Genomic DNA, 17,048 nt, shown 5'->3' on the forward strand with positions numbered 1-17,048 from the left:
TTTGATTTTGGCATGTTGGGTTGGGCTGGATGGCTAGGGGGGTTATGGGTTTATAGTTTCCACGAAAACACATCCTAAAGACTATAATTTCATGCATTAAATGCAAGTATATCATTAGACTATCGCTCTCACAAAGAGATTGATTGCATAGGTAATACAAAATATAATTTATTGATGTAAATGATGAATTACGGCCTACGGGCTTTTGAAAGGGTGGTGTATAAATTCAAGTACTTGGTTAGAATAGACAGGGATGATTAATTTATACATTCAAAAGGGTCTGTTTACTCTCTGCTTTTGCTTCTTTTACTCCCAACAGATCTTCCCTGTCTTTCTTTTCATTATAGCATAACCAAACCTTGGTGAACTTTTTTTCCACCAGAAATTATCAGAAATGATAAAGATATCCTTTAAAATGTGCTACATCCTGCTCGTGTGTTAGCATATCCTGATTTTATAGGAGACATGGGAACTTTGTTGCGCTTTTCTTCCTGTGAATGCTTCCAGTTCGGTGATCCAGGCCGTGCAGGTTATGTCCTCCCCTAGTAAGACTCGAGCCGACGTGCTTCTAACCGGGGGCTGAGCTTCTAGACCAGAGCCCCAGGAGCGCACGGGGCCGTTCCGGAGCAGTCCGCGCTTCCTGGCTGTCTGTGTGCCAAATTCTCACGAGAGCCCTCAGGAGACATGCGACGTTATTGTCGCGCAATTTCCTGTTTTGTTTTTTTTGTCACGGCGAGAGGCTTGTGTGACTTAACGAACTGCGGTGAATGGACAGGTGGGGTTTGGGAATCGTTGGTGCACGTTAGATTGGGGTGTAAAAATTCTGGAAATCAGAGGAAGGGATGACATGATTGAACAGCCCCCGCCAGACAAGACTGACTATTCTGTAGTACTCGCCCGAGGTCGTCCGCTGTCATTCAACAGACTTAGACTCATACCAGTCATCTGGGGGAGATGGAGGGGGGGGGTAGAGAGGCAGATACAGATATAAAGATATGAGAGCAGAAGAGATGAATTGGGAGCTGGCGATGCAGTTAGTACATGAAACTGAAGAGGACGTTGTAACCTGCCTGAAGACAAGAGGTGGATTTCGGTGTAAGCAATTTGTCTGTTCTGATCATTTTGCAAATTGAAGCTGTCTCCTGTCTGGGCTGTTTAAGATACAAGACAGGAAGGAAGGGCTCATACCACTCTGTCTGCATCCCATGTTGGAAAAGAGAGTAGCAAAGCAAAGAGAATCGAACACTGTACTGGCTCGACGTGGTCCCTCCCCCTGAAACCAGTCTGAACCCCAGCAGCTGTGTTCTGAGTCAGCAGCAGGTGGGACTGGCAATGATACCAAAACATGTTAGACTAGTCTAGGCAGGAAGAGAGTTAGAAGAAGAAGATGAGGGTGTCCGGGAAGCGTAGCGGTCTATTCCATTACCTACCAACACGGGGATCGCCGGTTCGAATCCCCGTGTTACCTCCGGCTTGGTTGGGCGTCCCTACAGACACAATTGGCCGTGTCTGCGGGTGGGAAGCTGGATGTGGGTATGTGTCCTGGTCACTGCACTAGCGCCCCCTCTGGTTGGTCAGGGCGCCTCCTGGGGGGAATAGCATGATCCTCCCACATTCTACATCCCCTTGGCGAAACTCCTCACTGCCAGGTGAAAAGAAGCGGCCGGCGACTCCACATGTATGGGAGGGGGCATGTGGCAGTCTGCAGCCCTCCCCGGACCGGCAGAGGGGGCGGAGTAGCAACCGGGACAGCTCAGAAGAGTGGGGTAGTTGGACAGGTACAATTGGGGGGAAATCCAAAAAAAAGAAGAAGATGGTGAAGTGATGTGGCTTCTGTGACGTTATAGTAAATAACTCGTGGCTATTGGCCAATCAGATCACTTGATCACGACTTGTGTATAAAAAGGTGTGGAGACTGTTCTCCAGGTCTTGCAGTCAAAGAAAAGATTTGATTTTTGAAATTTTTCTAATTTGACAAAAGCTGTTTATCACCACCACCATGACTTGAATTTTAGAGCCAAGAGTAAAGTAACAGTTTTGGCACGGGTTTTGACATAGGAGCAGAGAGGGCCGAGATATATGGAAATAGAAATAGGTTGCCAAACAGGAATACCTCAGAATTCAGCTGGACTAAGTCAACACAGCCCCTGAGATATTTTAAGGAATGCAGATCTTTTTTTTAAGTAGTACTTTAGATAGATTTCGGTAATGATCATCAGCATAAAAATTGATATTACTAAGGTAAAGCAAAAAAAAAAAATGAAGGAAGAGACTACAGATCCCACAATCGAACGTTTGAGGGACCATACAGGGTGGAGGAGATTGCTCGACTTTCGAAACAGACAATTAGGCCTTACCCTGAAGCCAGAGTGAAAGTTCTCAAAGCTGTGTTTGTGGTCTTGGAATCGTAAGAGAATGGTGTTTCCAGATGATATTTCTGAGGACTGCGGGTAAAACTTTCGGGTTGGGTTGGGTCTTCGGTACTGCAAGGGGGTCCAGGTTGAGTCACTTAGCGAAGAGTCGCCACTTGTTTGAAACACAAGTTCCAATACACAGAGAACTGTTTTGGATGATATAAAGATGCTTGAACAGATCTTATATAAGATTGGCTAGGACGCTGGAAGTGGACAAAGCGCCGGCGAGATAGTTATGATTCTCATCATCAATGGCTCTTTGTATTATTTTTTTTTCACACTGTTCTTTCTGGAGGCCCTTTTTTTCAGCACAGTTATAAATAAGAATGTGCTCTCCAGGTGTCCCATTCGTATATGTGCCAGAATGTTACATAACTAGCAGTTGTGTTCTCATACATTTATCATTTGGACTCTTGATGCCATACATGCCTCAGAGAACGCAAACAATCTGCGGTGCCATGTAGTGTACGGATATCTGCACAAAGGCTTGCATTGTTAAATACATGCATACATGCATACATGGAGGTAAACTCACACACTGATGTACGAATGTGTACCTGTATATTCATGCACAGCCAAACTAATTGAATAGTTGACACTTTGGCACAGCCCTGGAGAGAATAGTGTTTTGCCGCCATGAGACCTGCAGTATTCTGATAAAGTTGACATTAGACTGTATCTTTTGTATTTTGTGCTCCATGTACTGTGAGTCCTTGCTTATATTGCATCATTTACATCAGTTGCAGTGCTTGGAGGAGGAAGGTTTTGTGTTCTTGCCATGGCAGTATAGGAACGATCATATTCATTTTCTTAACATGGCAGAAGAAAAAAAAAGGGAAAAAATTGGTCCAGATCTATGTCTTGGTGCATGCTCGATAATCCAGGTAAGAAAATCAAAGAAGGTTGAATCAGTTCATCTGGATACATTTATCAATTAACTCAATAAACATTGTATCCAGATGAACTGATTCCACCTTCTTTGTAGTCCAGATCTAGTGTAGTGAAGGTATACATTTTGCTGCTCTTATAAATGTGAAGTTTAGATGGTTTCTGTGCTGCATTGGCTGGTGTTGTTCATTATAGAGTCATAAACAATGGCAAAGAGAGAAAAAGGAGGGTAATGTGCAACTTAACACAGGCAAATTGAAGCCAAACTTTGAGTTTTAAATGTCTCCTTCCAAAGTATGAAGATGCATCATCAAGTAGTATTTTACAGTCTTTTGAAAAGGGAATCTCTTACCAGGAAACTGTTTATTCTGCGGTTCTGTATCTTCTGGTCCAGATTTATTTTCTTGGTTTATAGTGGTTTCCTTGCTTGAAACTGTGATCGTTCTGCACCCAAAACTGTCAAGAGGGGCTTTCAGTTCACTTGTTTGGTGAAGGCAGATATGTTAATTAAGGTGGTTTTAAATTTCCTTTCCCTGTAATCATGTGATTGTTTCACGTCACGTAAAGTTGATAATGTAAGCAAGCAGCTTGGCTACACACTTCGATTCCCCATCAGTTAGAGACGTCACAACATAAACCACCGTGACAGCTGAGGTTTTTACAAGAGAAGATGGTTTATAGGCTTTTGTTACAGAGGCAGGTTATATATACCACCCTAGGTTTGAACCCTGGACTCTTGAACCCTAAATGATAGGATGTTCGTTAAATAACGTAAAAGGGTAGACAGCATGGCATCCAGGTGGTGTAGCGGTCTATTCCGTTGCCTACCAACACAGGGATCGCCGGTTCGAATCCCCGTGTTACCTCCGGCTCGGTCGGGTGTCACTACAGACACTATTGGCCGTGTCTATGGGTGGGAAGCCGGATGTGGGTATGTGTCCTGATTGCTGCACTAGCGCCTCCTCTGGTCGGTCAGGGTGCCTGTACGGGGGACTGGGGGAACTGGGGGAATAGCGTGATCTTCCCACCCGCTACGTTCCTGTGGTGAAACTGCTCACTGTCAGGTGAAAAGAAGCGGCTGGCAATTCAACATGTATTGGAGGAGACGTGGTAGTCTGCAGCCCTCCCCGGATCAGCAGAGGGGGTGGAGCAGTGACTGGGATGGCTCAGAAGAGTGGGGTACAACGGGCCAGATAAAATTGGGGGGGTGGCTGGACAGCTTTGTAAAGAGGGGAAGGGGAAGTTTCTACTGAACCTTTGTTCTCATGTAGACTCAGGTGAAGGTCAGTTGTTGTTGCTGTCATCTGGTGTATTCGTCTGGTAAAACGATGCCATTTTAAGGAGATTCATCAGGCCTTTCTCATCAGTCTAGGGCAGTTTGGGTGACATTGAACACCCTCTCACATCTTCACATGCTATTGCCACGCTAGCCCAGCAAGCTCTGACATCAGCTTAACTTTAATGATGAGTAACACTCAGCAGGCCCAGAGGAGAAATACTGATGCATCTGCAGCAATTATTTATTCATTTATTTATTTTTGGTTAGAGTCTCTTGATTCAAATTTTACTTCTTGGACGTGAATTAAGCTGAATTGTACTCAGCTGTTTCTGCTCACTGACAAGCACTGATTGATGGCTCGGTATGATAGAGAGCCCGTGTCATACTATGGTACTACTGTAGAACTAGAACTGCCATTGCTTGTGTTTTTGATTTGATCCACACGAACGATATGCATACAGATGGCCGCAATCCCCTTTGGAAGAAATTGGAACATACATTATCACAGTGGAGAAGACAATAACAACCCCATTAAGAAGCCAGAGATGTTGGACGAGTGCATGTGCCAGGGGGTTTCAGTCAGACAGCCAGATGTGCTGCAGGAGGTCACAACAAGCCGGGAATAAATCCCCTTACAGGCTTTTTTTTTTAATTATTCATTTATTTTAGTTTTTACACCCACATGAAGTAGAAAAGCAGATGGAATGAGGTGATTTTGTGATTGAAAAGTAATGGACTTTTTTTTTAAATTTCTCAGAGCAGTACTTAACACTTATCTTTGGTGTTATTCTCTGTTTTTTGTGCTTTCGTTCTGAGCACAGGGAGTTTAGTGGCTTCAGCAGCTAATATTTTTAACTTCTGGAAGGTTCGCTCAAAATTCACTTAGTATTTGGATGTAAGCATGGCTAATGGTTCCTCCTGTGCTGACAGTCATTTAAGGGTGAGTTGGTGGCGGACGTGTCCAGGAAGAGCTTTGCCAGTCAAGTCATTCTGAGAACAATTTTTCTTTCTTTTTGTTTTATACATATATTTCTTTATCAGAACAAGCAGCAATGAAATCTTTGACAGAGTTTTTTTTAATTTTTTTTAAATAAGGCTCATTGCAATTGTTTTCCTTTCAAGAGCCTAAATTCAACATAGCTGACCAAAGGAATTCACTCTGTTTCTTCACAACTGGCGCTAGGTAGGTAGGTATCTTGGGTAGGTAGGTAGGTAGGTAGGTGTCTTGGGTAGGTAGGTATCTGGGGTTGGTCGGTAGGTATCGTGGGTAGGTAGGTAGGTAGGTAGGTATCTTGGGTAGGTCAGTAGGTATCGTGGGTAGGTAGGTAGGTAGGTAGGTAGGTAGGTATCTTGGGTCGGTCGGTAGGTAGGTAGGTAGGTAGGTAGGTAGGTAGGTAGGTAGGTAGGTAGGTAGGGTAGGTATCTTGGGTAGGTCGGTAGGTATCGTGGGTAGGTATCTTGGGTAGGTAGGTATCTTGGGTAGGTAGGTAGGTAGGTAGGTATGTATCGTGGGTAGGTAGGTATCTTGGGTAGGTAGGTAAGTAGGTAGGTATCGTGGGTAGGTAGGTATCTTGGGTAGGTAGGTATCGTGGGTAGGTAGGTATCTTGGGTAGGTAGGTATCGTGGGTAGGTAGGTATCTTGGGTAGGTAGGTATCGTGGGTAGGTAGGTAGGTATCGTGGGTAGGTAGGTATCTTGGGTAGGTAGGTAGGTAGGTAGGTAGGTATCTTGGGTAGGTAGGTAGGTAGGTATCGTGGGTAGGTAGGGAGGTAGGTATCTTGGGTAGGTAGATAGGTAAGTAGGTAGGTGTCGTGGATAGGTCAGTAGGTCTGTTGGGTAGGGCTGCACATGAGCTGCGTGAGTGGTTGTCCTGTTATCCTTCGTTTGTATTCTGCTAAGGGAATTGGACATGTCATGTAAATGCATGGATGCATTGATCGGTACGTGTGATACTGAGAGCCTGCAAGACGAGTTTTAGGCTTGATTTGACCACTGTGAGCGTTTTTGTGTCATCGTTCTGATACCACTCGGAGGTGCCGTGTGCTCGGTGTGTGACGTCACACAGGCTGGAGACAGAGAAACCCCGCCGGTGTCACTGTGCAATACAGAATAGGCAAAACACATGAACTATAATCCACTTCCACATTCAAGATGGCATAGAGTGAGTTGGAAGGTATAAATTGGACTGTCGGCGTCTTTTAGCGCAGGAAAATGTGAAATATGGTTGGTGGCCTGTGATCACGTGGCCTCAAATCTTACTCGCGAGTGTGCGTGGGTGATGTGACGTCACAGCATTTCTCTGAGTGGTTAAAGAAGTTTCAGTCGTCTGAGGGAATTACGCTTAAAACAAGGACGTTTGAAGACGGATTTTTACCACGTGTTTATTTTCCTTTTGGAGAACTCCGCTGGAAGCAAAACCAAAAAAAAAAAAAAATTAAAATAACAATAATCGCGCTTGTTTATTTTGAATTCAGTAAAATGTTTATTCGTGGTAGTTGTCAGTGCTGTTTTATTGTCCAGCACTGACTCACTCCATTAATCGTGACCCTCAATTTACCTCTAACTGTCGGAGTAAGACCCCCCCCCCCCCTTCCCAACATTGAAAGTGGACATAATCCTAAACACGGATGTAGGTTCCCACCTAGACGGGGCCAGATGGCTGTGATGGTGCGGCGGAGTAGAGGATGTGGGCAGCTCGATGCAGATGGCTGCGGTGACTGGATTCCCGACTACCTCACGGCTGCAAAATGCACCCGACCATCAATGGGGAACCAGCCCAGTTAAAACCTCCCAACTGCCTCCTCCACTATACCGGGACAAGCGAAGAAGAAGTTCGGTCTCCCCGTTTGGACTGGTTGCAATGTATAGTTTTGATTTTGAGAGGTCTGGGTGTGTATGTGACTAACGTTAGGCACTGGGTTGTCGTTTGTACATATCGTGATAGGAAGGAATATATGAAGGAGTTATTTTTATTTTATTTTTTTATGAATCGGGAACTCTTCATCCCCCCGTCATCACACACGTGCAGGGAGGAATGTCCTGTTTTCCCTCTGTTTAGTCAAACGGAGCGCTGGGGGACGGAGGCCTGCATCTGCTCGTGGATGGAGGAGGGCGTACAATGGCCACCCTCAGCTGTTATAGAAGCATACACATGCCTACCCGTCCTTTGGCCAACTGGCCTCTACAACCCCCCCACCCCCCACCCCCACACATATATACACTGCACAATACACACAGAAATACACACAACATCCCTCGGTCTAGTACCACAGTGACCTATCGATGAGTCACTCGCAACACTGTTGTGGGGGAGGAACAACAGACAGAGCTCTTTGTGTCAGTTTGAGTAAATATGACTCCCCCCCCCTCTCCCCCCGTGCTTCCCAACCCCACCATGCCGTAAATCGTATTCTGGATCACCGGGGGGTGGGGGGGGGTGACTCTCCAACAGCTAACAGATTTCTCCTTGAGGTCCGTGGTGTCGGGCTGGGAAAGCTCATTTGACTTGTTTTGAGCAGAGGCTGAAATGTTTTGACGGCGTGTTCCTGCAAGAGCTTTATGAGCTGCTTCATGCACCGTAGGCACTTTTCAAACAGAGGGGACCCCGGTTTTCCCCGTCACCGTTTGACGTCCTGGTGGGGTTTCTGCCTTCCCCAAGCACTCGGTCGAAACTCACACAGACGCGGCGCTCCAGGTCCGGCCGAGTTGCACCTGTTGGGAGCAGGTAACTGACTTGAGGGGAATGAAGTCCCACTGGCCAGTGTTCCTGGTCGTGGTTCGGAGCTCTTTCGGAATCAGAATCAACTTTGCTGTCCCGAGTGGGCATGCAGGCGAGGAATTTGACTCCAGTACACAGCAGCTACTCGCACTCGCAGACATCACTCACACACACACAAAATAACAAAAAGAAAACAACAAAAAAGCCTGTTGAGTTTTTGAGTCGTATCTCGCATCGAGGTCTTCCGAGAACTTCTTTAAAATTGTGTTGGGATCTCTTTACGCATCCGGGCTGTGAACAATAAACATTGCGTCAAGACGAACTGGTCCAACTTCCTGTGATTGTGTTGAGATGTTTGATGGCTGCTGTCCTGTGGTGCGGCACTTCACGTTAATTCAGCTGCGGCTGACTGACTGCTCACTCATGGGAGTCACCCATGTGGCCCGGGGTGATGCTGACAGTGGGTTCGAATTAAAACCCCAGTCAGAATCACCGGAGGCCTTCTGAGTGAGATCTCTGGCTGATCCAACTGTGCTCCTGCCGGCGTTTTATTGCTGGGTGCTGTTCACTGCACAACTACACTGCAGTCTTATCGTATAAGCCGGCAATGAGTTGTCGGCCCGGACGTTACGCAACTCGTATTTCAACCCCCGGTCTCATTTTTCCGACCACAGTTTGCAACTTCAGAATTGAGGTTAACTTTGATGTGTTTCGACTAAAGGAAAAGAATGTGTCCAAAGTGTAGCCCTCTCCCTTGTCATACCCCTGGTTGCCTACTACCAACACAGGGATCGCCGGTTCGAATCCCTGCGTAACCTCCGGCTTGGTCGAGCGTCCCTGCAGGCACAATTGGCCATGTCTGCGGGTGGGAAGCCCGATGTGGGTATCTGCCCTGGTCGCTGCACTAGCGCCTCCTCTGGTCGGTCAGGGCGCCTGTTTGTGGAGGGGAATAGCGTGATCCTCCCATGCGCTACGTCCCCCTGGTGAAACTCCTCACTGTCAGGTGAAAAGAAGCGGCTGGCGACTCCACATGTATCGGAGGAGACACGTGGTAGTCTGCAGGATCGGCGGAGGGGGTGGAGCAGCGACCGGGACGGCTCGGCGAGCGGGGTGATTGGCCAAAACAATTGGAGAGAGAGAAAAAAAGGGGGGGGAGTCACTCAAAAATCCCATCTGCACTTCTTTGGTGCTGGAGACTTTTGTTCACCAGTCCTCGGTCTTGTCAGAGTTCGTCGGTGTGGGTTGAAAGACAGGTTTCAAGGACACATCCTCACCTTTCCTGTCTGTCAACACGCCACGCGGGTCTCCCCTCGCGTGAGGGTCTCCCCTCACGGCTGATGGAGGACGGTCCCCAGCCGGCTGGGCAGAAAGCTGCGATAGCCTTAAAGTCAAGGATGGATGACAGAGATTACCCAAAAAAAGGAAAGGGGCTCTTTCCAAAGCCAGCAGAGTCAGACTCTCACCATCTGGAAATCTTACCCTAGCGTGCAAGGGCACTTTCCACCCCTGTACTCCTCTGTCGGGGCAAAACATGGACCTCCCTCTTTAAATCCCTTAAGAGTAGGGTGTGGGAATTGGGTCAAAAAGTCTTATCAGGACAGAGCTTGGTGGACTTAGTTATCTTGATCTGGTTGGAAAAATTTAGTCTTTTACTGTGAAACGTTTTGAATGCGATATTTATTTGCCTTCTGAGCTTTTTGTTTTTTTACGATCGATGTGAGCACGAGGACCAAGTGGTCAGCTGAATCCACCTCCGGGCTGGTCTGCATTACTGGCTGGCTGGACCAATTCGCTGATTTTAAGATTTGGAGAACAAATCTATTGTATTTAGAAATCACGTCAGGACACAGCGCTGTCGCTCGACACAACCTCTCCGTGGCATTCTTTATTTAGACTGACCCAGCATCAAAGGCAGACCCAATCAAACAACCCAGAGCCCGCAGGCATCACCAATCGATCCCAGCACAATAGAACAGCACCAAATCAAATGCAGCACTGTCGATGTGTGCAGACATAACATCCCCCCCCCCGGCAGGATTTCAAACATGAAAGGTTGACACAAAGTCCTCTAGGTGGCCAGGGCGTAAACGTGTGCGAACAGGTCGCGGGGCGGCCTGAGGCTGGGCAGGCCGAGGTGAGGAGGGAGAAGGCAGGGGAAGCTGAGGCCCAGGAATGTCTGGGGCCCGTGTAGGAGCTGCATGAAGCCCCAGGGCGTCTCGCCATGCTGAGGGAATGACTAAGGTTGTGTCACCAGCTGTGTGTGGCGGAGCTGACACCTTCCGTAGACGACTGGAGTGCCACCGAGTGTCATCGCTGAGGAGGTAAGTGGCTGGGCCCAGCTGACGGGTGACTTGGAGAGGAGAGGACCAGTATGACGCCATTTTATTGTCCCTGTGGGGCCTGCGGACCCTGACCCAGTCTGACACATTGATGTCTGGCACCCTGGTTCATTTTGACTGGTCAAACCGTTGCTTCATCCACGTCCGCTGACGAGTGACTGAGGCTCTGACCCCAGAGGGAGGTGCCTGAGGTGTGGAGGGGCGGAGCCTGTCAAGGGGCATGCACAGTTCCCGGCCTAGCATGAGAGAGGCTGGGGAGACGCCTGTGGTCGAGTGCTGTGTGGCCCGATAGTGGAGCAGAGTGTGACGGATGGCCTGCGTGAAAGAGCACCCTTGGGCCATGTGTGCTCTAAGGCCGTTCTTCAGTGACTGGTGAAAACGTTCAACGCCGCCATTGGCCTGGGGGTGGTAGTACGCAGTGCGTATATGACGGATGCCCTTGCTTTTGAGATAAACAGTGAACTCAGCAGAGACCAGCTGAGGGCCGTTGTCAGTGGTGATGGTCTTTGGGAGGCCCCAGCGAGAGAAAAGAGAGTCCAGGAAGTCGATGATGATCTGTGAGGTCACAGTGCCGGAAGTGGTGAGTTCAGGCCATTTTGAGTGTAGATCATAGGCGACCACCATGAAGCGTTGGTGGTGGGGAACTCCATGGATCTCACCACAAATGTCCAACTGCAGGTGTTCCCAGGGCTGAGAGGGCCAGGCGAGAGGTTGCAGGGGTGGGGAGCCTGGTGACCAGTCTTGCCACTCACAAGGCAGGCAGAACAGTCCTTCACCAGAGCCTCGATATCTCTGTCTATCTAGCACTGTTTCAGTTTCACAATGCCCAGGTGGCCTTCATGCGCCGTATTCAAAACACGTGCACGGAGAGCAGCTGGGACCACTGTGCAAAACCCACGTGCCACGCAGGTGTCGTTCCAGCAGGAGAGCTCCTGTCTGACTCGGGCGAACGCAGCCAGCTCCTCTGGGACCTTGTGAGGCCAGCCGTTCTGGATGTAGGTGCGGAGCTGGGAGAGGACAGGGTCCTGTTCGGAGGCTGCCCTCAGCTCCTGCAGAGAGACAGTGGCCTGGAGGGGTGTGTGTAGCATTTGGACAATGTCCTTTTCCACACAGTCAGTGTCCGTCTGTGGAGCTGGGGTGGAGACAGAGCGAGAGAGCAGGTCGGCGACAACATTGTCTCTGCCTGGGGTGAATTGCAGGCTGAAGTTGTACTGGCGGAGGCGGTCAGACCAGCGGTGCAGCCTCAGGGGTTTGTGGCCTTTCCCAGATGTGGACAGCAGCACTGTCAGGGCCTGGTGATCTGTCCTGAGGGTGAAGGAGCGGCCATAGAGGTAGAGGTGCCACCTTTCACAAGCCCAGATACAGGCTAACGCCTCACGCTCACCCACGGAGTACTGCTGCTCGGTCAGGTTGAGAGCACGGGAGGCGAAGGCGATGGGCTTCTCCACACCGTTCTGGGTTTGAGACAGCACAGCCCCTATCGCTGTGGCTGATGCGTCACAGGTCACAAAGGTGGAGCTGGAGATGTCGAAGTGAACCAACACTGGTGGTGAAGTCAGTTGAGTCTTGAGCTCACGCACAGCGTCACTGCATGCCTTTGACCACACCCATGGCTTGTTCTTACGCAGCAGCTGGCGCAGGGGGGCTGTGGTCGCAGAGTACTGGGGAAGAAACCTCAGGTAGTAACTTGTCATACCCAGGAAGGAGGCGACCTGGGCGGCCGAGCTGGGTCTCTGGGCTCTGAATGGCGTCCACGTTGGATTGTAGTGGAGTTACACCGCTCGCTGACAGCCGGAACCCCACGAAGTCGATGGCTGGCACAGAGAGGACACATTTCTCAGCATTGAGAGTTAGCTTGTGCTTGGACAGGGCTGCGAAGACCATGTTTAGGCGCTTGTCGTGGATTTCACTGGTGGGCCCGTGTACCACTATATCGTCCAGATAAATAGCCACGCCCAGTATGCCAGCCAGCACGGAGACCATGATTTTCTGGAAGCAGCTAGGGGCGGAGCTGAGACCGAAAGGCATCCTGGTGTAGCGAAACACTCCTGCATGTGTCACAAAGGCTGTGAGGTTTCGGCTGCTGGGGTGGAGGGGCACCTGTAAGTACCCCTGTCTGAGGTCGAGCTTGGAGAACACCTCAGAGCCATAGAACTGAGCAGTGAGTTCTTCTGAGGTGGGCAGTGGATACTTATCAGGGACCACTGCCTTATTTACTGCACGTAGATCGACGCAGACACGCAGGCCCCCCAACTTCTTCTTAGCCACCACGAGGTTTGAGACCCAAGGTGACGCGTCCACCGGTTCAATGATGCCAGCTTCCAGCAGTTGTTGCAGCTCGGCGGAGACCCCATCATGGAGAGCCAACGGGATGCGGCGCAGTGGTTGGATGACAGATTTCACAGCAGGGTTGAGGAGAGGTTGATGGGCGAAGGCGGAGAGGCAGCCCAGCCCCATAAACAGCGATGGCCACTTCTGCTGCCAAGGTGTGGCAACAGTCATGATTGCTGCCCCCCTTGTGTCTAAGAGGGAGAACCCCAGAGCGGAGAACAGGTCCAGGCCCATCAGGTTGGCCCCACGGCGTGCCACATGAAAAACTGCATTGGGCACCAGCTTGGTTCCATAGTGGACAGTCACTTGGAGAGAGCCAACCAGATCGATTTTGGAGTCACCATACCCACAGAGGACAGCTGAGGGTGCGGACAGTGGCAGTGAACCGAAAAATTGACTGTAGGTATCAACATTCAGGAGAGACACACCTGCACCGGTGTCCAACAGCAGGGGGATGCACACATCATTAATGTTGACTGTGCATGATTTGAATGACACTGGCCCAGAGCTCACCTTGTGAATGACGGCGGTTGAAGACTGGGGGGTGTGGCCCTCTGACCCAGCCGGGGAAGATCGACAGACGTTGGCAAAGTGATTGTGCTTACCGCAGCTACGGCATGTCTGGCCACGGGCAGGGCAGTTCTGAGCCCTTGAAACATGAGACCGAGATCCACAGTTACCACAGGACTGTTGAGGGCGGGGCCGAGAACGCCGTCGCTGTAGTTGCAAGACGTCCCCAGTGGAGTCGGTGCCCGCCTCGCTCTGGCTGGGTTGCGTCCCGAGGGGCAGCTGTGAGTAGAGGGAGGAGTCGTTGGCAGCTTGACTGGAGGTGGCCACTTGCTGTGTATTTAGCATAGCAGCACACTCAGCTGCTCCCTCAACCTGTAGTGCGATGGTAATTGCTCTGGACAGCAGCAGATCGTCTTTTTCCAGCAGGAGAGTCTCACGCACCTTTGCGTTGTTGGTGTGTTCGATTAGCTGGTCGCGAACCATCTCGTCCTGAAGCGCGCCAAACTTGCATGAGCTAGCTAGCCCTCGCAAATTAGCTACGTACTGCCGCACAGACTCACCAGGCAGTTGGTGTCGCTGACGGAATATAAATCGCCGAAGGAGGGCACTCTGTGGAGCAGCGAAATGGGTGCTCATAAGTCCCACAGCTTCGTCAAAGCTTGTGACGTTCCCCAGAGTCCCGAGCACACGATGACCCTCTGCTCCCAAGCAGTGTAGCAACAGAGCCGTCTTCCTAGCCTGGCTCACGTCGTCGAGCCCTGAGGCGATGATGTAATTTTCAAAACTATGTAGCCAGCGAGTCCATGGTACCGGAGGCTCGCCAGGTAATGCCAGGAAGGGGGCAGGTGGTGGGAGAGAGATATCAGCCATCCTCGTCGCCAATATTGTATTTAGACACAGCGTCAGGACACAGCGCTGTCGCTCGACACAACCTCTCCGTGGCATTCTTTATTTAGACTGACCCAGCATCAAAGGCAGACCCGATCAAACAACCCAGAGCCCGCAGGCATCACCAATCGATCCCAGCACAATAGAACAGCACCAAATCAAATGCAGCACTGTCGATGTGTGCAGACATAACAAAATCAATGCGTGTTGGAAAGATGGATGAATGCAATAAAGGAGTAAGCGGACAGTTCCGCGGCCTGTTGGTGAGAGTTTATTAGGGGAAGTGTGGCTTGTCACGTGTCCTGACCGTGTCGTCTCTTCTGTGGCAGGGGTCCAAGGGAGATCCGGGGCTGTCCCCAGGCCAGGCTCCAGCAGGAGTGAAGGTAAAAAACAAAACATCAGACACCGAGTCATTCATCCACGGCTGTATTCCCGCTCTCGCTCTCTCTCTCTCTCTCTCTCTCTCTCTCTCTCTCTCTCTCTCTCTCTCTCTCTCTCTCTCTCTCTCTCTCTCATTTTGTCCCTCGTTTAGCCTCTCTCTCTCTCTCGTTTAGTCCCTCATTTAGTCTCTCTCTCTCGTTTAGTCCCTCATTTAGTCTCTCTCTCTCTCGTTTAGTCCCTCGCTTAGTCTCTCGCTCTCTCTCTCTCATTTAGTCCCTCGTTTAGTCTCTCTCTCTCTCTCCTTTAGTCCCTCGCTTAGTCTCTCGCTCTCTCTCTCTCATTTAGTCCCTCGTTTAGTCTCTCTCTCTCGTTTAGTCCCTCGTTTAGTCTCTCGCTCTCTCTCTCTCTCTCCCTCTCTCTCTCTCGTTTAGTCCCTCGTTTAGTCTCTCTCTCGTTTAGTCCCTCATTTAGTCTCTCTCTCTCTCTCTCTCTCTCTCTCTCTCTCTCTCTCTCTCTCTCATTTAGTCCCTCGTTTAGTCTCTCTCTCGTTTAGTCCCTCGTTTAGTCTCTCTCTCTCGTTTAGTCCCTCGTTTAGTCTCGCGCTCTCTCATTTAGTCCCTCGTTTAGTTTCTCTCTCTCTCGTTTAGTCCCTCGTTTAGTCCCTCGTTTAGTCTCTCTCTCTCATTTAGTCCCTCGTTAAGTCTCTCTCTCTCTCTCTCTCTCTCTCTCTCTCTCTCTCTCTCTCTCTCTCTCTCTCTCTCTCTCGTTTAGTTTCTCTCTCGTTTAGTCCCTCGTTTAGTCTCTCTCTCTCTCTCTCTCTCTCTCTCTCTCTCTCTCTCTCTCTCTCTCTCTCTCTCTCTCTCTCTCTCTCTCATTTAGTCCCTCGTTAAGTCTCTCTCTCTCTCTCTCTCGTTTAGTTTCTCTCTCGTTTAGTCCCTCGTTTAGTCTCTCTCTCATTTAGTCCCTCGTTTAGTCTCTCTCTCTCTCTCATTTAGTCCTTCGTATAGTCTCTCTCTCTCTCTCTCATTTAGTCTCTGGTTTTTGTTATTGCATGCTCTTCTGCAGACACATCTAGTTCGACACTGTCTGTCTGTCTGTGTTTCTGTCTGTCTGTCTTTCTGTCACCTCACTTTGTCTTCTGTCTCAAGTGTTCCACACGTGCTTCACACAAACTTGTGCGACTCGTCATCCCAACACATCGGGCAGCGGTCTTTCTTATCTTTTCATTTCGTTTCATTTCAATTTCCAATCAGCTAAAGTCAAAGGTGTGTGTGGGGGGGGGGCACCGTCTGTCCTAGACGGGCAGGGGATTATAAACAGGAAGTCTCTGACAACACGAAGAATCAAGCAAACGTGGAAAAAGCCACAACACGTGGCTTTTTTGTCCTAGTGGTTAATGGTGACTGGTGAGCACACACACACACACACACACACACACACACACACACACACAGTGTATGTGAATAGAATATTTAAATATACTAACATTTTGACTCTGAAAATGTATTTGTAAAAATAGAGACTTGTGCATCAGGTGGGTCCAAAGGCTGAAGATTATTTGACTTGTGGTGGAAAATTCCAGATGTTAAAGACAGTTCTGTATAGTTTTGCTCGTGTTTTGCAAGATCCATGAGAAACTATTTTAATCAGTTTTTCATTATCCCCTTTGGTTCTTTCAGCAAACTGCTTTTCTTCCAGTCCTGCCTTCTGCCTGTGTGACTTACTTCATTATCACACATCTGTCTAGCTCACCTCTACTCTCTCTCTCTCTCTCTCTTCTCTCTCTCACACCCTGTGTCTCACCCTCTCACTCTCTCTCTCCCTCTCTCTCTCTCTCACGCTCTCCCTCACCTCTCACTCTCTCGCTCCCTCTCGCTCTCTCAGTCACCCTCTCGCTCTCTCACTCACCCTCTCTCACCCTCTCGCTCTCTCTCTCACCCTCTCACTCTCTCGCACTCTCTCTCTCTTACCCTCTCACTCTCTCTCGCGGTCTCTCTCACCCTCTCACTCTCTCCCTCACTCTTGCACTCTCTCGCTCTCTCTTTCACTCTCTTCCTCTTTCTCTTGCTCTCCCTCTCCCTTGCACTTGCTCTGTTTCACGCTCTCTCTCTCACTCTTTCACGCTGTCTCTCTTTAACTTTCTCACTCACTCTCTCTCTCTTTCGCTCTCTCTCGCTCACCTTCTCTCTCGCCTTGTCTTATATTGTCAAACATCACAACCATATTTTTTCATGTTCTCTGCCATTTACTAAAAGGCTTCTAGAAGTAATTAAGCTTCAAATGTTTATGTCACAGACAAAT

The 17,048-nt window shown here is 49.3% G+C and overlaps 1 protein-coding gene across 1 annotated transcript in view; it reads left to right on the plus strand.

Annotated features, from left to right (window-relative positions):
* Positions 1 to 17,048, plus strand: part of LOC130109790 (collagen alpha-1(XXIV) chain-like) — a 147,133-nt gene that overhangs the window by 15,002 nt on the left and 115,083 nt on the right. The window contains exon 4 of the mRNA XM_056276767.1: positions 14,696 to 14,749. Coding sequence (XP_056132742.1) covers positions 14,696 to 14,749 — 54 coding nt within the window. The remainder of the gene's footprint in view (positions 1 to 14,695; positions 14,750 to 17,048) is intronic.

The sequence above is a fragment of the Lampris incognitus genome, chromosome 3 (assembly GCF_029633865.1).
Source record: "Lampris incognitus isolate fLamInc1 chromosome 3, fLamInc1.hap2, whole genome shotgun sequence".
In the NCBI taxonomy this organism is placed as follows: domain Eukaryota; kingdom Metazoa; phylum Chordata; class Actinopteri; order Lampriformes; family Lampridae; genus Lampris; species Lampris incognitus.